This window comes from Pleurodeles waltl, chromosome 2_1 (genome assembly GCF_031143425.1).
Source record: "Pleurodeles waltl isolate 20211129_DDA chromosome 2_1, aPleWal1.hap1.20221129, whole genome shotgun sequence".
Lineage (NCBI taxonomy): Eukaryota > Metazoa > Chordata > Amphibia > Caudata > Salamandridae > Pleurodeles > Pleurodeles waltl.
Genome location: NC_090438.1, coordinates 303,337,124 through 303,357,489, shown reverse-complemented (window position 1 = coordinate 303,357,489; position 20,366 = coordinate 303,337,124). Strand labels below are relative to the sequence as shown.

Here is a 20,366-nt window from a genome sequence, read left to right as displayed (position 1 = left end):
TGTGGTCGCATAGCTGGCGGATCGCAAATTGGCATATTGTTTAATTGGAAAAAAAAAACACTGTGGAGACTTGTTAGTGTGCATGTGCACAGTCTACCATTACAAACTAATTGTAGCTGGCCGTGAGGCTCTCACGCATCACTGTGCAAGCCTATTACAGGAGTGTGGGTGAACATAGGTATATTGAGCTCATAAAGAAGCTCACCGCATATTTCAGACACGTGTACACTTTTCCAGGGCTAGAGCAGGAGCAGTACCCAGTGTTTGCAGTGCAAAGCAGAGGCCATTTTTGGTGTGCGTTTCAGTGACATTCATATTAGATCGTTACAGTGCTGAACAACAACTAACATTTAGGCCCTCATTATGACACTGGTGGGCGGCAGAGGCCACCCGCCAATGTCTTTCCGCCTTCAGGCCACACAGGTGGCCTGAACCCTGCAGGCCCTATTTTGAGTTCCCCACTTGGCCGGTGGGCGGAAACAGTGTTTCTGCCCGCTGGACCAGCGGGGAACAGAGCCTTAACATTGCAGCCGGCTCCTAATGCGGGCAGGTGAATATTTTAGTATAGGCGTAAGTAGAATGAAAATGAAGAGGAGTGATGTAACTTTTGTGACAATTCCAAGGAAATGGTATTAGTGCTACATAAAGGTCTAGTCTAGTCTAGTCTACTGGATTTTTTAGAGCTCATGGCTACCCAGAAGGCTTTCTAGCGCTGGTAACCTATTGGTCGGCTCAAAGAGACAATGCCAAGAACTAGAATAGATATGTTTTCAATTCCTTCCTAAAATTACTTTTAGAGTTCTCCAGTCTCAACTTTGCTGCGAGGGCGTTCCAGGGTTCAGGGGTCAAGAAGGTGAAACTTTTTTGCTCCTAGGGACTTAAAGAAAATTGAGTCCCACTGATCTCAGTGATCTTGTAGGCCTATAGGCCACCAACAGGTGTTGTATAAGTGGGGGAGCCTTTTTTGTTAATGGATCGATGCACCAAACTAAGGGGGTAATTCTGACCCTGGCGGTAATTACCGCCAGGGCGGAGGTCGGCGGTAGCACCGCCAACAGGCTGGCGGTGCTCCGCCGGGCATTCTGACCGCGGCGGTACAGCCGCGGCCAGAAGCGGAAAGCCGGCGGGCTACCGCCGACTTTCCGCTGCCCGTCTGAATCCTCCATGGCGGCGGAGCACGCTCCGCCGCCATGGGGATTCAGACACCCCCTACCGCCATCCTGTTCATGGCGGCTCTCCCGCCATGAACAGGATGGCGGTAGGGGGTGCCGCGGGGCCCCTGGGGGCCCCTGCCGTGCCCATGCCAATAGCATGGGCACGGCAGGGGCCCCCGTAAGAGGGCCCCAAAAAGTATTTCAGTGTCTGCCCAGCAGACACTGAAATACGCGACGGGTGCAACTGCACCCGTCGCACCTTCCCACTCCGCCGGCTCAATTCTGAGCCGGCATCCTAGTGGGAAGGTTGATTTGCCCTGGGCTGGCGGGCGGCCTTTTGGCGGCCGCCCGCCAGCCCAGGGCAAATGTCAGAATCACCGCTGCGGTCTTTCGACCGCGGTGCGGTGTTCTGACGGCGGTACCTTGGCGGACGGCCTCCGCCGTCCGCCAAGGTCAGAATGACCGCCTAAGAGTCTTGAACTTCATTCTTTTTTCTATTGCCAGCCAATGCAAGGCTGTTAGTGATGGTATAGGTTGGGAGCATGCAGCTGCATTCTGTATAACCTATAGTCTGTTGATTACATATTTTGGGCTGCCAAGATATTGTGAATTTCCATAATCAAGGCATGAGTTGATAAAGCCCTCTTCCACGTTCTCCAAGAAGTAACAGGAAGCCAACTCAAAAGCTTTCTTAGGGTTTGAAGGAGTCGGAAGCAGAAGATGGACAATGTTTCTGCTTGAACCTCCAGCGTAAGTCTGTCATCGATCCAGACTCCCAGCCTTTTGACTGTTGAAGAGGGCGTGGGGTGTAGGTCAAGTATGTTTGGCCAGTTAAGTTCGAGACACTGTATAGCATCGTTTCCTACCACCAAAACCTCTGTTTTGTCATCATTAAGCTTTAGGCTATTGGTTGACATCCACTGGGTGACTTGAGTAAGATAAGTATTTCATTGAATGGAGGTTCTGCTGATATCTGCATTGAGTGAGATAGTAATCTGCGTGTCACCTGCATAGGAAGCTAGCGTAAATTCATGGGCTTCCACTAGTTCAGCCAAAGGACAAACATATACATTAAACAATGTTGGACTTAAGGATGAACCCTGGGGCACTCCACACTTTTGAGTAAAAGTGGCCGCTCTAATAGGTCCTTCCTGGACCAGAAAACATATTTTCTCTAGGAAGGCTATAAGCCATCTGAGGACATTTTCTACAATCCCTACCTCTTCTAATCTTTGCGTTAGTACTCAAACGGATACAGTATCGAATGCCTCACTCAGATCTAAAAGAATCATGGCTGTTGTGACCCCACAATCCAACATTGCTTTAAGCTCTTTGGTAGCTACAAGTAGCACAGTTTCTGTTCTGCATCCTGTCCTAAAACCAGTATGGGTAGAGTGTAAGATGGAATGGTCCTCCAAAAAAGAGGAGACACTTTTATTCACATATTTTTCCACTTTTTTGTTCCACTAATATTTATATTATATTTCCACATATTAAGGTGATGGATCAGAGTATGTTGATCCATATGCCGAGGTGGTAACAAATGGTAAGAGGTTATTTGTTAGTGGATTCCGGTGCAGAGATGACAATAATTACTGAAGACTTGTTTACCAACAAGGGGAAGGGTATATGAAGTTATTGCGGTTCAACAGGACTCTGGTATTGTTGAAGGAAAAAACAAATCACTTGGTAGAGTGGTTTGAGTGTAATTTACAGTTTAAAGGGAGAAGTATTATTGGAAAAGAATTTGTGGTGAAAAAAAGGGTTGAACATTCCAGGGTGGTCAAATGGTACCACCAAGGATTATTTGGAATCATGCTGACCCCTGAGAGGAAGGTTCGAGTGTTATTGGTGAATGAAGAATAAAACACATTTACTAGGGATATGAGTCAAGAAAGATGTGTGTGGGTCAAGATATGTAAAGCTGTGTTTAACACTGATTTAGGTAAGATCAAAGGATTCAAACACAGGATCCAAGTAAGAGATAGGGAAGCACCTGTGAAACATACAATGAGGAGTGCCCATTTCAGTATTAGAGAGGAATTAACCAAGATGTTGAGGAAAATGACTATGGAAGGTGTGATTAAACCTGTGGAGAAGACTGGGGATCTATTCAGTTGTGTGGACTTGAAGGGGCATATTTATACTCCGTTTGCGCCGAATTAGCGTCGTTTTTTTCGACGCAAATTCGGCGCAAAACTAACGCCATATTTATACTTTGGCGTTAGACGCGTCTAGCGCCAAAGTATGAGGAAAGAGCGTCATTTTTTTGCGTGAACGCCTTCCTTGCGTTAATGACATGCAAGGTAGGCGTTCCCGTCTAAAAAAATGACTGCGACGCAAATGCGTCGTATTTATACTCCCGGGCAAAAATCACGCCCGGGAGTGGGAGGGCCAAAAAACCCCGCATTTGCGCCGGATTTTAGCGCCTGGGTCAGGGCAGGCGTTAAGGGACCTGTGGGCTCAAAATGAGCCCACAGCTGCCCTCCCATGCCCCCAGGGACCCCCCCTGCCACCCTTGCCCACCCCAGGAGGACACCCAAGGCTGGAGGGACCCACCCCAGGGACATTCAGGTAAGTTCAGGTAAGTATAATTTTTTTTTTAAATAATTTTTTTTGGCATAGGGGGGCCTGATTTGTGCCCCCCTACATGCCTCAATGCCCAATGACCATGCCCAGGGGACATAAGTCCCCTGGGCATGGCCATTGGGCAAGGGGGCATGACTCCTGTCTTTTACTAAGACAGGAGTCATGTAAATGGCGTCTGGGCGTCGTTAAAAATGGCGCAAATCGGGTGGAGGCGATTTTTTGCGTCAACCTGACTTGCACCATTTTTAAGACGCCCTAGCGCCATTTTTCCCAACGCTGGCGCTGCCTGGTGTACGTGGTTTTTTTCCACGCACACCAGGCAGCGCCGGTCTGCTTGCGCCGGCTAACGCCATTCAATAAATACGGCGCCCGCATGGTGCTTCAGAATGGCGTTAGCCGGCGCAAAATGTTTTGACGCTAAACTGCGTTAGCGCAGTTTAGCGTCAAAAAGTATAAATACGGGCCGAAGTGTTTAAACAAAGTCATATTGCTAGTTTCACTTCCATTATTGCGCATATATGATATTGTAACACATTTTTCTGGATCAAAGGTTTTCAGTGAGATAGATTTGGCTTTTGCCTATCACCAGGTGGAGTTAGATCAAGCAAGCAGACATTTAACAGCTTTAGTGTCACCCGTCAATACTTTCTAGTTTAGAAGAATGCCATTTGGGTTGGCCTCAGACGCATCCATCTTTCATCATGTCATTGAGTCTGTTTTACGGGGAGTGGACGGTGTTGTCACATTCCAAGATGATATTCTGATTGCAGCAAAAGACATCACTGAGCATGATAGAGTGTTACAGACTGTGTTAGAGAGACTGGGCACGGCAGGTATAGTGGCCAACATACAAAATGTGTTTTTACAAAGACTAACACTGAGATTTTTGGGCATATCGTTTCGGAAGAAGGTGTAGAACCACGTCCAGACCTTGTAGATGCTATCAGACAGGCTCCTGTTTCCAAATCCAGTGAACAGCTTTCCTCGTTTCTAGGGGTGTGTGAGCTCTATTCGAAATTCATCAGGGATTTTTAGGAAAAAAATGATAATTTACAATTTCTTCTCAAGAAAAATGAAGTAATTGAATGGGGTGAGAGTTGTAAAGCAGAATTTGAATGGTTGAAACATGAAATCAGTTCAGAACTCCTCTTGAATCCAAAATGTTACTGTTTGATCACAGTGAATGCCAGTATGAGTGGGTTAGGTGCAACGTTATCACAGATGCCTCAAGAGCACTGTGAGATAATGAAAATATGTTTTCTGTCATCAAGAAGGCATTATTGGCATGCTGTTGGGTGGTGGAATGATTTAAGAGTTGCCTATGGGGGCGTAATTTGACACTGATGACAGATCACAAACCATTAGTGAACATTCTCAGTGGCAGTGTAGTCAAAGATCCAAGACACCAAGAATAGCCCAAGGTTATTGAAATACCAATTTGGTGTACAGCACATTCCAGGTGGACGAAATGTAAGGGCAGACTATTCTTAAAGAGCACTGCAGGTGTGTGATGTGTCACGTTTAACACAGAATGAGAAGGAGGATGAATAATGTCTCATTACTGCCATTGATGTTTGTGGTGAAGGAGGGTTTGAAGAAGATGAATGGTTTGCATGTTTGAAGGAGGATGAGGATATCAAACCAATACTTAAATATCTGATGGAGGGTTGGCCTAAGGAGAGTTCTTTACATCCCAATTTACAACCATACTTTAAAGTGGCTGATGAGTTGGCATTAGAAGAACGAATTATGGTCATGAGAGGTGACAAGTTTGCACCACCAAGGTGGTTACGCAGCAGAATCATATGAACTGGGCATGATGGCCACTTAGTTCAATCAGTGACTAAAAGAAAGATTAAAACAGTTTACTGGTGGCCCAGTATGGATAGTGAAATTGTTCAGGCGGTCAGCGAATGTGTAATATGTGCCACCAGTGACAATTCTTTAGAGTTATGTACTCCTCCACTTCATTCCGTTGAGTTACCGGAAGGGACTTGATCGAAACTGGTCATACACTTCATTGGGCCATTCAGGGTTATTCCTTGAAATTTAAAGTATGCTGTTGTAGTTGTTGACTACTACAACAAATGGTGGGAGGTAGAGTTTGTGAAAGGGCCTAACATCAAAGCTGTATCATTGTTTCTACATAAACGTTTCATTTGAGTAGAATTCCCAAAGGAACTAGAGTCAAATAATGGGGTACAATTTGTATCAAATGAAATGAGAGAATGTAGGAAAATTGCTCCCTGTTGCAATACCCCCCCACACTTTTTGCCTGATATTTATGCTGACTTGACTAATAAATGTGCTGCGACCCTGCTAACCAGGCCACAGCACCAGTGTTCTTTCACTAAACATTTGCCATTGTTTCCACAATTGGCACACCCCTGGCAAACAGATAAGTCCCTTGTAAAAGGTACCAGTGGTACCAAGGGCCCTTATACCAGGGAAGGTCCCTAAGGGCTGCATCATGTGTTGTACCACCCTAAAGGACCCCTCACCTAACACATGCATACTGCCATTGCAGATTGTGTGTGTGGTGGGGAGAAAAAGGCAAAGTGGACATGGCACCCACCTCAGGATGCCATGCACATAAAATACTGCCTGTGGCATAGGTAAGTCACCCCTCTAGCAGGCCTTAAAGCCCTAATGCAGGGTGCACTATACAACAGGTAATGGCATAGCTGCATGAGCAATATGCCCCCACAGTCTCTAAGTCTATTCTTAGACATCGTAAGTACAGTGTGGCCATATTAAGTATATGGTCTGGGATTTTGTCAAAACGAACTCCACAGATCCGTAATGGCTACACTGAACACCGGGAAGTTTGGTATCAAACTTCTCAGAAAAACAAACCCACACTGCCACCAGTGATGGATCTATTAAAAAAAATGCACACAGAGGACATCTTAGAGATGCCCCCTGTATTTTACCCAATCCTTCAGTGCAGGACTGACTTGTCTGTGCCAGCCTCTCACTGAGGGAAGAGTTTCTGACTCCTGGGGTGAGAGCCTTTGTGCTCTCTGAGGCCAGAAGTAAAGCCTGCACTGGGTGGAGGTGCTTCCCACCTCTCCCCTGCAGGAACTGTAACACCTAGCAGTGAGCCTGAAAGGCTCAGACTTTGTGTTACAATGCCCCACGGCACTCCAGCTAATGGAGATGCCCAGCCCCCGGACAAAGCCCAATTTGGTGGCAAGTCCAGAGGGATAATGAGAAAAACAAGGAGGAGTCATCCCCTCAGCCAGGACCCGCTCTCAATTAGGAATAAGAACGTATTAAATGTAATAAGGAATCCTCAATGATATCCTACTGGAGGAGTAGGCTTCACCGTAGTGAAAAATGAATTTAGGAGTTTTTCACTACTAGGACATGTAAAATTTAAAAGTACATGTTCAACGTTTACTACACATTACTTGGCCCTAGGGGCTACCTAGGGCCTACTTTAGGAATTACCTATATGTAATAAAAGGGGAGTTTAAGGTTAGGCCAGGGTTTAAATGATAAGTCGACATTGCAGTGTAATACTTATGGCAGGCCTGGGACATGTTTTGGAGTACTACTTAAGTGGGTGGCACAATAAATGATGCTAGCCTACCAGTAGCATTTACTGTAGTTTACAGTTTTCATGAGAATTACATAATCAAAGTATTTAGATGAATGCCCCGTGATCTTAGTGTAATTGGTATACATCGTCAAACCTTTTCTGATTTTCAAACTGTGACTAATCTCTTCGGCTCAAGTTGTCCTGGTAAGACTAGAAGTGATGTCCCCTGTCGACCTAGACATTAGAAGTTACTTTGGAATGAAATACTGCTTAGTGCTTTGAGTTAGTTGGCTTTAAGAACACCAAGGCTAAGTCTGTGGAAAACAAATTTGGAAATTAAATTTGCCAATATTGCTAAAACATTATTTAGAGACTTCACACAAAGGGCTTAAAGACCCTGGACTGTCACTGTGAATAGGTTGGAGCCTGGGCAGGGCAGCGAGGAAATTCCATGCTCTTCAAAGAACCTTTCCTGAAGCTTCTCTCACCTTCCGGAGGAAGAGCACTAGGGTATAAAAATAGGCCCTTCAGACCTACTCTCTAGTTCGCTACTAGATTTGTGGAAGGACTGCCTGCTGCTCTGACCCGCTACGCACTATGCCAGACTGCTGCTGTACCTGGAAGGATGGCTCGGCCACCTGGAGTCTGCCTTGATCCCTCAGTGGGTAGCCCTGCTGTTGAGCCCTGCATCTTCACCTGCACCCAGTACTCCCAGAAGTAACTCTAAGGGCTAGTTTGCTAGCCACTTGTTCAGAGCCACAGGAACATTAAAAAAAACACCATCTTGATTTTGCATCTGGACCAAGCCTGAGTGAGTCCTGAACCCCCCAAGAGGTGCCCCACCAGTCCTCAACCTTTGGCTGTGGTGCTAAAGGTGCCCAGATGGCCAAAAAGCAAAACTGTGGACTTGGAAGAATTGTGGCCCAAAAGTTCTCTGAGAACCAGGAGGAGACTGGAACCAGCCTACTCACCTATCCGTGTGCGGTGCATCGCAAGTCGGATTAACTTGCAGTTTCTTCAGTTACATTCTTCTCTGCAGCAGCAAATCTGTTTGAGCAGTTCTTTGCCAAAGAAGTATCTGACATTGTAGATCTGTTTTCGTCAACAGCCCTCTGCCTCATCCTGCTGGAGATCTTCGACTTCCACATGGGCAACTAAGTCTGAGCATAGAAATATCCATGAGGCTTTGTCTCAGGGCCATCCAACAACAATGCTTTCTTCTCGGACCACTCCTACGGCCTGGTTCCACTGAACTTTATCTTCTTAGTCTTTTTTTTCTCTGAATTTCTTCTAAGTCTATAGGTAGGCGCTGACCAGACCTAATCCACTTCTTGTATCTGAACCGTGCTCACAGTCAGCCATTTTTTAAAAACTTTGACCCAGTCTTCCAAGACTAGGGCCGTCCTTATGACCCTGGCGGCCATGAGACTGAGGTCTCCACATTACGACCGTGGCGGAGCCACCACCATCCGACCGCCGGCACCGCCAGGTTGCCGCCAGCCGACAGCTCGGCAGTCTCAATCCACCAGGACTGCAAGCAGCACTTCCCCCTGGATTATGAGTCCCCTTTTCACCAGCCTTTGCATGGCCCTCCCACTGTCATGCAAAGGCTGGCAGAAACGGGGTGTCGGGCCCCACTGGGGCCCCTGCATTGCCCATGCACTTGGACAGCCCTGTCACACTTTTCACTGCCCTTAATTATGGGCGATGAAAAGCGCAGTGGGTGCTGCTGCACCCTACGCACCGTAAAAATTGCAGCAGGCTCAATTACGAGACACCGTCAATGTTGTGGTGAGTATTCCGCTCGGCCAGCGGAAATCTCATACCAGGGCCTGCGCTTGGAAAACCGGAGTGGCGGTCTTCCATCCGAAAGAGTTTGGCAGGCAGCTTTCACCGCCCGCCAGACTCGAAATGAGGCCCTAGATGTCTGCAGTTGGCGCTTTGAACTTTTAGGCACTAGCTTTCACTAACATTTTAAAATAGTCATAATTCAATTTTTCTTGATTGGATTTTTGTTATTGTGTTGCCAAATAATTTATCAAAATATTTTTCTGAATTGGTTTGGGATTTTTCTTTTGTTATGTTTTCACTTTATTACTGTTTGTGTGCTGCTTAAATATTTGACACGTTGCCTCTAAGTTCAGCCTGACTGCTTTTGTGCCCAGCTACCCAGTGTTAAACACAGATTAATTTAGGGACTTTTTATGATTTACCCTGCAAGAGATTGTGGCTGTTGCTTGACCTGCGCTCACACCCCAGTAAACCAACAAATGAATTTCTTACATAGGGCCAAAAATATGAAGGTCAGGTTTTGCGACTCCCAATTTGTGAGATTTAGCGACTCGTAATTTGCAAGTCGCAAAACCTGATATACAACAGTGTCTCAGAATGGGCTGCAAGGGACCTGCCTCATTATTATACATTAAGCAGGTCACAATTTGTGACCCATTTGGGAATGGCCGCAGTCAAAGGGATGGTGGCCTGCTGGGGTCAGAAGACCACCTGTATGTGACTGCTTTTTAAACAAAGGAAAATGGGATGCATTCCAATAAAAACGTTTCCCTTGTATTCTTTCAGAGTAGGCAGCGGTCCATGGGACCACTGCCTGCTCTGAAAAAATGTTGGCGCCCCTGTTCCCAAAAGGGAAGGGATCCCTAGTGGACCCCTTCCCGTTTGAGAATGGGTTACCACCAATTTGAAATTGGTGGTAGCAGTGATTGTTTTTTTACCACATTCATGCTTGCAAAACAATCATACATACCACTGTGATTCACTATTTGGAACGGGTGCCCTTGGCACACCCCGTCCCAATAGCACCTTGCAAACCCATTTTGCAATTCAGTAAATAGATTACCAAATTGCAAAATTGAGTTTGTACATTAGAAAATGCTTTTTTAGGTTGTAAGCGCCCCGATTCTGTGAGATGTTAATCTATGATTTAAATAATCCTAAACTCACATAGCCCATTGTCTGCAACAAAATCTACATTTAGTATTTTGAGTTTTCGTCCTGATCAATTCTTTCACTTCTCCACCACTAGTAGCACCTCACTCTTGCATATGAATCCAGTGAAGTAATAAAGATCTGAGAGTTTGATGGACTTTGGTATCCGGAGCCATTGAAGTTCCTTAAGTTGTGGTGTGATGTGGATCCGTTGTGGAAGATTGAGGACTAGCCTGGCTGCTGTTTTTTGGGCCACCTACAGTCTTCTTGTGGGCTGGTTAGTTATGCCTGCGTACAGTGTGTTTCCATAGTCTAGTCTGCTGGTAATAAGGACTTAGGTGATCATTTTTCTGGTGTTGTCAGGTAGCCACTTGAAGATGGATGCTGTTGTTGTGTCACTGTGCACTGGAATTCTACTAACCAGGCCCCAGTGCATGTGCTCTGCCCCTAAAACATGTTAAATTGGTTTTACTGCTAATTGGCATATTTAAATTACCTATAAGTCCCTAGCCTGTGGTGCAATGTGTACTGAAGCCTAGTAAGCTAAATATCACTAGTGGACTGCAGCACCTATTGTGCTATCCACTATAGTAATAGACATGACTTCAGGTCTACCATTCTAGCTTAATTGTGGTAAGTTAAAAATTCTATTTCAACCTATCAAAAAACCCTCCTCTGACAGGCCCACACCCTTCCTTTTTCATTATTAATAAGTCACCCCTGTGTAGACCCATAAGGTATGGTGCATGGCAATTAAAAGTAGGACATGTGGAAATGTAATGTTACACGTCCTTAAGGTCACAAGCATCTAATAGCTATGTTCACTGTAGCAAGGCTGGCTCCATGGAGGAGCAATGGGATGCAGTATCACATTTAATAATGCTGTCTTCGACTAGGAAACTACTAGAAATGTCATTCTTGGACTCTGTAATATTTATTAAACATCTAATTCATTAGTGAAGTTGGATATTTAATGAGTACTAATTAAAACATACTTGTAGAAAGGTACATTTTTCTTGCCTAAAGACTCTCAAGACTAATTTACTCCAGAGTTCACAAGCTTTGAATGTGGTGTGGCAACTCCTTCTAGAGCAGAGACAAAGGCCAAGCTGAGGGGAGGTGTTTCAGTTTCCCTGGCAGGATGATGATTTGGGTAGTGGCGAAAAACTTATGTAACTTTTAAGGGGCCTCCACTTTCATAGGCAGATGACATCTGAAGAGGCCCCTTTTTTATTCTCCAAGTCACACAGGCTTTAATCCCAGTGGTGAGTGAGCTTTCCCTATAACTGGTTTGAAGTGACCACAGAGGAAGAGTTGCCCAGTTCCATGGCCACAACTCTGGTTTGGAGACTCGGGCTCTGCACAATCGGAGAGAGGGGTACGATCTTTTATTTAAGGCAGAGACGGGCACTGTGGAATTGTTTGCAGTAGGGCACACAAGAGCTGCCACAACAGATGGCTAGATTACCCCTTTGAACCTTATCCTTATTGGTTAGGGAGCGGCGACGAGTCACCAACACCATCAAGCTGGTGTGACACATAATTTGACACCATCAACACCTTCTTCAGAACACTCTGGACCTATGGAAGAACAGAAGCTGGACTGTACCTGCTATTTGAGACCTGTGAAGAAACCTGAAGAACTGGGCCTGCTTCTACGAGTACCCAGGAGAAACAGTGGACTCCAAGGGTCAGTTGGGTGACCTCCTGTTATGCTATGGAGCTACAACAAGCTGCAAGAAGCCTTTTACCGAAGAGCCCAGCTGACTAGATCCAACTGGACCTGCTCCGGACCCTGTTCGTGGCTTCTGCTGAAGTGATTCTTGCCCCTAACTGGTGTTGCTGAGGTCGAGGGCCTGGGATCATCAGCTGTGTCAAAGTCTACTCCTCCTCAAAATCCCCCAAAAACCTGGAGACTGGTTTCAAAGACATCCAGAGTACCATGGCAATCCTGCCAGAATAGATCTGACCAAGATGCATTGCCTCTAAGTTGAAGATTCAGGGATTTCCCAATCAGGGCTTTCTCACCACAGCAAATCCATTTTTGGGTACTCTCTCAGGGAAAGTATCTGGTCTCATTGAGCCCTCCTAGGCTAGAGCCTGCAGGCTTGCCCCACTGAAAGAATCCAAGCTCCAAAGAAGTGACTACGTCTGAACATAGAATACTTGACTGGACAAAGGTGCCAAATGAATCAGGCTAGAAAGAGAACTTTCAATGGTGCAAATTTTGTTTTTTTTCCACTAAAAGCTTTTCCCAGCGAATTCACCTGGACCTCTCCCAATGCATATCCAATGTGGGCAAGTCATTCTCGGATTCAGCCTGCTGCCTTGCCCAGCTGAATGACTTTGACTTTCATTCTCAAGACTAAGTTCAAAGGTAAAATCTCTGACCGGCTCAAACCATGTTGATGTATCCAAATTGCACCTAGGTCAACGTGACCAATTGAATTGCACTGACACTTAGTTTTTTGTGGTGCTATTTTTAATTAAAAAAACTATTAATCCACATATCTGGTTACCCTTATTTGGCTTTTTCTGGGGTTTTTTAATGTTATTTTGTTCATGCAATGTTTCTCTATTTTAGAAATGAATTGCATTGTTATTGGGTTGTGTTTTCAGCTTTTTAACTGTTTTGATACGCCTACAATTTTTATAAAAATTTTTTTAAAATTTAAGCCTGCCTGCTCTGTGCCATAGCTACCAGGGTCTGAGCTCCGGTTTAAATTACTAAAACCTTTATTGCACCTAACACATTAGTGACCATCCCAACTAATAATCCACTTTCTTACACTATGGGGCACATTTATGGGGATTTGGTGTGAGGCAGAGCAGCTAGCCATCTTGCATCACTGCCCTATGCCAAAGTGCAGGCATGCACAGTTTTTATGCAAAATGGTGCATTTCTGTACTTTGCCTCTGCGCTGCTGACATTTCAGCAGCCTAGCACCAATGCAGGCATCCTTGCACCATGGTGCAGGCCTGCCTCTGTTGCATGCAGGATTATTTTTGTGCAGAAAGGTCCCCTTTCCTGCACAAAAACAATCCCCAAAGGCATTATCCACTTTGTGTGCCTCACGTAGGCATACAAATTTGCCGCTTCCCCAGGTTTATGTTTTTTGGTAAATTTGGGGGGTGTCAAAATGCATGGGTGTTGCATGGAGAAACCCCCTGCAACACCCATGGAATTCCTTCCTGGTGCAGAGTAAGGCAAGGCAGCAACTTGTGCTGCTTGGCCTTACTCCATATCTATGAGGCCATTCAAAGCCACACAAAGTGGCTTGGTGTGGACTCATAGATATGGTGAGAGGTTTGCACTGCCACTGCATCACAAAAAGTGATGCAAATGTAGCGCAACCCTCTCATAAATATGTCCCTTAGGATCTGTGTGGATTGAAATTTGATCCACAATGTGAAAGGCATAATCTCCTTTAAGTTTAGAGTTAATAATTAAGCAGACTGGTTAAAGTAGCGTACTTTGCTTACAAAATATATGCATGTCTTCTCTACAAGCAATGATTCTGCCTGGCCCTTATTTCTAGGTAGCAGGTGTTAGTAGTGCTTATTCAGATAACTGTATTTCCTCTTCCTCTGTGAGTCAATGGTTATTACAATATATAATAATGCACTGATTCACAGCTTTATGAGTTAGCTTGTGTATCTCACTTAAAGTGAACGAATGATAAGGTTGTCATTGCCAGAAATAGTGTGTGGCAACCCTATGCAAATCTGCAAGGTCAGTTCTAATCTCAAAGAGAGACGTTTTGGGCCTTCAGTATTAGAAGCAGTGCTTGTAATTGTTGTTTCTCTTTTTGCTGAAAGAAATCAAAGCATATATACAAATTAGTGGTTTAACAGTTTCCATATTTTTAACTTTTGTTCCTCATTTCTGGAATATGGCTAATTGCAATTCGATTCTTTGCAAACACAGATATTAAGTAAATCAGTATTAGATTATGTGACTGTTGGAAATGGCCTCTCTGCAGGGTCACCTCAAAACTTTTTGCCTTCCTCCTCTTCTTTTTCTGACCTCATTATTGTTGACTTTAGGACTCTGGACACTTTACCACTGCTAACTAGTGCTAAAGTGCTTGTGCTCTCTCCCTAAAAACATGGTAACATTGGCTCATACCCAATTTTCATATTTAATTTACTTGTAAGTCCCCAGTAGAGTGCACCACATGTGCACAGGGCCTGTAAATTAAATGCTACTAATGTGCCTGCAGCACTGGTTGTGCCACCCCATAAGTAGCCCCTTAACCATGTCTCAATTCTGCCATTGCAAGGGCTGTGTGTGAAGTTTCACTGCCACTTCGACTTGGCATTTAAAAGTACTTGCCAAGCCTTAAACTCCCCTTTTTCTACCTATAAGTCACCCCTAAGGTAAGCCCTATGTAACCCATAGGGCAGGGAGATATGTAGGTAAAAGGCAGGACATGTACAGGTGCGTTTTATATGTACTGGTAGTGGCAAACTCCTAAATTCATTTTCCACTACTGTGGAGCTTGCTCCTTTCATAGGCTATCATTAGGGCTACCTTCATATTCAGTTTGAGTGGTAGATTCTGATCAGAAAGGGGTAACCAGGTCATATTTAATATGGCCAGAATAGTAATAGAAATTCCTAATTGGTGAGGTCCGATTTTATATTACTATTTTAGAAATGCCACTTTCCAAAAGTGAGCATTTCTCTGGACTTAAAATCCATCTGTGCCTAACAGCCTGTCTCCAATCAACATCTGGCTGGGCTAGTTGACAGCTCCCTTGTGCATTTCACCCAGACAACCACAAACATAGGATACTCAGTCTCACTTGCACTCATCTACATACTGAATGGGTTTTCCTGGGCTGGAAGGGTGGAGGGCCTGACACTTACATTTCAAAAGCTAGTGGCCTGCCCTCACACAATGGGCTGCCAAACCCCATACTGGGATCCTGGCAGACAGACCTGTACTGAAAGGGGACTTTGCGCACTTCAAAACCACTCTTTGAAGTCCCCCCCCATTTTAAAGGCATTTTTGGATATATAAACTGGGTCCCTGACCCCACCAAATCAGACAATTCTGAACTTGAACCTGCAACCTGTCAAGAGGAACTGGCTGGCTGCCCAAAGGACTCATCTGTACTGCTGTGCTGAGAAGGACTGCTGCCCTGCTGCCCTCTGACTTTCTTGAGAAGTGCTCTCCAAGGGCTTGAATTGAGCTTGCCTCCTGTTTTTTGAAGTCTCGGGGCCAAAAAGACTTCGGCCCTCATTATGACCCTTTCGGATGGGGGAGAAGTGACGATAATATCGCCAACAGGCCGGCGGAAAAAAAAATTGAATTATGACCATGGGGGTTACCACCATGGTCATCTGCCACTTCTCCACTCTGACCGCCAGGGCTGTGACGACCGCTGGGCTGAAGACTTCGGTCTCCAGCCCGGCGGCTGTCACCAGACCGCTGGCGGTATCACGACCCTGCATACCGCCATGGATTTCGGGTGGTTTGGAACCACCATGAAATCCATGGAGGTAGGCACTATCAGTGCCAGGGAATTCCTTCCCTGGCACTGATAGGGGTCTCCACCAACCCCATCCCCACACCGAGTCCTCCCCTCACACCCTCCAAAGGTGACAGGACGCCCCTCCCCACCCCTTCCCCCAACATTGAAACACACCCCACCCTACATGCATACAGACACCACCATTACACATACCCGCACACATACCCACAACCATACCAACAGACACACACACAGTCATACACGCACACATACATACAGACATACACGCACACATTCTCACAGACATACAGACACGCACACATTTTCAAACACACAACACCCCCGCATGCATACATGCACTCACACACCCCCTCTACATACTCACACGCACACCCCCATGCACACACACAACACACAATCCCCCCCAGCCCCCTCTCCTAACGGACGATCAATTTACCTTGTCCGTTGATCCTCCAGGAGGGGACGGGATCCATGGGGGCTGCTCCACCGCCAGTACCCCCGTCACCAGAACACCGCCACACCGAACCATGGGACGTGATTCGGTGGGCGGTGTTCTGATGACGGGGCGGTGGAGCAACCTCCACTTCCCCGTCGACCGCCAGTATGGCTGCTGGCGGCTCTCCGTCCGAAAAAGGATGGAGGGCTGCCAGCAGTCATAATACGCTGCGCGGAAAACCGCATGCACTGGCGGTCTTCAGCACAGTGGTTCCTCAGCGGTCTTCAAAGAAGACGGCAGAGGTCGTAATGAGGGCCTTCATCTCTTAAAGGAACTCCTTGTGAGCCGAGAATCGATGCACAGCCTGCCGCAAATGACGCCCAGCCTGCCTTGCGATGAGAAAATCACTGCACAGCCGAACCGGAACGATACAGCCTGACTTCCCGAGTGAAGAATCGATGCAGAGCCTACCTTGCAGATGGAAATTTGACTCACAGCCTACCGAATCGATGCACCGCTGAACCGGAACAACACAGCCCGACTTCCTGAGTAAAGAATCGACACAGCACCTGCAATGCAACAGAAAATTTTTAGCATCACCTACCAGATCGACGCAACGTCTGTGACTTTGTCCCGCACACCCAGGATTTCCACGCATCATCCCTGGGCGTCAAAAAGATCCCAGCATTGCAGTGAAGAACCAAGACAGCATGCTGGAAATCGACACAAAGCCCCTTGTAGCGTGGAAAGAAATGATGCAACATCTGTACCGCACCGGAAATTCCGATTCACACCCTATTTTTCCACACATCTCCTTCTCTGTGTGTGTTATTTTTTACACAAACCCTGTACTTTGTGAAACTAAGAGTCAACTTTTGATTTCTAAGATTTAGGAATCTTTTTAATCTTGCAAAAGTGATATCTCATCTTGTGCTCACTAAATCGTTATCGTTTTCACCTTAATTTAACCAGATAACTATCTTAGATTTTTCTAAACCTGTGTGGTGTTTTCACTCTGTTACTGAATAATTTATTGCACAAATACTTTACAAATTGCCTTCTAAATTAAGCCTGATTGCTTAGTGCCAACTTACCAGAGGATGGTCACAGGATAATTAATATTGTGTGTGACATACCCTGACTAGGATTGTGGTCCCAATTTGGACAAAGGTGAACACCTCTGCGAACTAGAGACCCCACTTCTAACAGTGACAAATGTGCATCTCTCATAAGGGGAAGTTAACATTTGAATAACTTGATAAATCAAAATATTGTTTACTAGTGTAGTTATTTTGTTTTTACAGCTATTTGATAACAAATATTTAAGTGGAAATGCTCTTTCTGAAATATTTTGGGCACGCCCTATAACTTTTAAACAACTATTGTAAATATGCTGGGACTAGCGGTGGTGCCATCAGACACATTTTATAGGTGCCAATCGCAATCAAGTCCTCCACACGGTGCAGTTAAGTGCCAAGCTATAATAAAAACAACTCCTTTTAAATGTCTCTTTCGATATGGGGTAGATTTTTTAGTTGTCTATGATGAATAATGTACCTGGGTTAGATTTTTATGTTGTATATGATGAATAATGTACCTCCATGGGAATGGTGAGACAAATAAAATACATGCCTAGCTTGTTTGTATGAATAACGTTTGAGGACATGCATAATTTGTGTGGTGAAATATTCAGTAAAACTCTCAGTTTTATGGAAGCTTTAAAATTGGAGAACACTTTCCATCATTAAGACACATCTAAATACCAGGCATTTTGGCCATTGTTCATATTTGCACACTTTACTATGTGTTTGTCAGTGAAACTCTGCTTTGGAGTTATGCTTTTTGGAAAGAATGAAAGTTGCTAATTGTATATTTCTCCTTCAAATACTAGACTGCATGATTACTAAAACCTCATTCTACGGACTATATATATGACATGATTACAAAACACAACAACATATGTAAAGCGAATATTCTGTTTTCATTATATGTTGCCTGCATATTGCAAATAATACTTGACCATGCATACAATCTTGACAATGATTCTCACATGTACACAATGGCACCATATGTAAGCATTCATTTAAGAGTGAACCATCTGAAAGAAAGTGTGTATACATATCACAGTAACAAGAAGATTTCACATTAACCAATACATTTTTGTACCATGGAATAAACATTTTCCCTGATTTTCATGAACTTGATTTTACTTCAGAACTATCAATAGTACTCAAGCAGCATGAGTAAAAAAATGCACTGGCTGCAACCGATTGCTGCATATCTCGGTTTTTGACTATATAAGTATTTGAATGATATGGTGCCATTTCAGCACCCAGTGAACAGCAGATAACAACTATCTTTGATCGTCAAATGTGCTATACTTAAATAGGTGTAATTTACTCTCTTTGTTCTATGTTATTCAAATTTACATCATCTTACTGCAGTCTGCTACTATGCACTTATCTTGTATAATGCAAGTTCCAAAACTGGTGTTAGAGAAAGTTATGCAAGTTCTTAACGTTTGCGATGAATAACCAACATTTATTTGTTTATTTTTTATGCTGCGTTACACAACAGCTTTGAAGACTACCGGGTAAAGTCATACTAGAATATTTCTATGTGGAATTATGACATTTGAAATATAAAAATAACAGCTCATGTATTTACTGTGCATTTTATTTTTCTCTAGATTTTTCAGGAAGATACTTTACATTCCTCTTGGATGCAGAACACTTTACATGTCTTTTGTGCAATCAGTGGAACCTCAACAGATTAATCTCTCAGCAGGATGGAGGAAATGAACTGCCAATACGGACTTTGATATTCTTCTCAGGAAAATGTTACACTGTGCAAATAATGTTAGTGTTTAAATGCTGTTCTTTCTTTTTTGTTCACCTATCTTACAACAATCACCTATGCTGTGTAGCAATGTTTGATTTTTTGTAAATATCTATAAATATATACATATATATATAAATAGTTATATATATGAGTATCAAGGAAGTGCCTGGTAAATCACCACCATGCCTGTAAACATTGTTTGTTTAGTATATGCATTTAAACATTATGTCAAACTAGTATTTTACTACTTTGGTGGACTGCTTCAAATATAATTCCAAAGTTATAGAATAAGGTACAATAAAGTATATCATGTACATCACATACGGTATTTGTAACGCAAAAGCCTTCATATGCAGATCTTGACATGAAAATAAAAATGAAATTCGAAATGCAGTATATGATATATAAATGTTTTGCTTAATGTGATTCCTCATGTATTTGTTCAGCAGATATTCTGTTTTCACACAGCATTTACGCTGTGTCTTTCCAGGCGCATTTTGGAAACATTGAAAATGTATTTTCTTTCCCAAAGTTATTCCAATTAATCTAATTGCTAGCTGGTGATGAACTCAAAGCTGGATCTGCTAATTTTCATAAAGCTTTTTAAGTGACTAAAAAGGCATTTTTTAAAAATATGAACTGGCCAAGTGCACAAGAGGCTCACAAATCTGTTCAACATAACGAAGAGCGATACTAAACTTTGAGATTTAGACCAGGGCCATCATTCAACACCCAAACATTTAGAATAAATGATTTTAGTCATTTGGATATTTTAAAATTCATTTGAACGTCTGCAAACTTATTTCTCTCCCAAACACAGTATACTCAAATCTTTATTGGCACAAAGCTATACTTTGAATTATGTTTATTGGTAAGGGACTAGTGATAATCCGATTTACATCTATAAAAAATTGCAATGCATAATACATGATAATTGGTTTGAGAAATTAGATTTCTACAGTGCTCTCCAAACAACACCTGTCATTAATACATGGTGGCAAATCAAAGGGGCACATTTACCATTATTTCATGCAATGTAGCGCTAAAAGGTGCTACACCATGTTGCGTAAAAAATGAGAGAGCAGAAATGCTCCATATTTGCAAAGAGATTGAGCATCTCAGCTCTCTCCTTGTGCTGGTGCACAGTGTGCTACCTAGCATCAAGGCAGACACCGTTGCACTATGTTGCAAGCGTGCCTGCATTAAGGGCAAGATTTTTTGTGTGGGAAGGGACATAGTCATGTACAAAAGTAGTCCTTAGAGGCAGAAATCATCACACATGGAAAGAGGAAATAAAAAGGAGAAATAAGATATTTATAAAGAAAAAATAAATATATTTATTCATCATTCTGGAGCAA

At 43.9% G+C, this 20,366-nt stretch overlaps 1 protein-coding gene across 2 annotated transcripts in view; it reads left to right on the top strand.

The window, feature by feature from the left end:
* The window catches only part of DOCK11 (dedicator of cytokinesis 11), a 1,108,606-nt gene extending 1,089,205 nt beyond the window's left edge, over positions 1 to 19,401 (top strand). For both annotated transcript variants that reach the window (XM_069212535.1, XM_069212533.1), the window contains one exon: positions 18,857 to 19,401. In XM_069212535.1, the coding sequence (XP_069068636.1) occupies positions 18,857 to 18,943 (87 nt within the window). In that variant the 3' untranslated portion in view covers positions 18,944 to 19,401. The remainder of the gene's footprint in view (positions 1 to 18,856) is intronic.
* Positions 19,402 to 20,366: the final 965 nt, after the last annotated feature.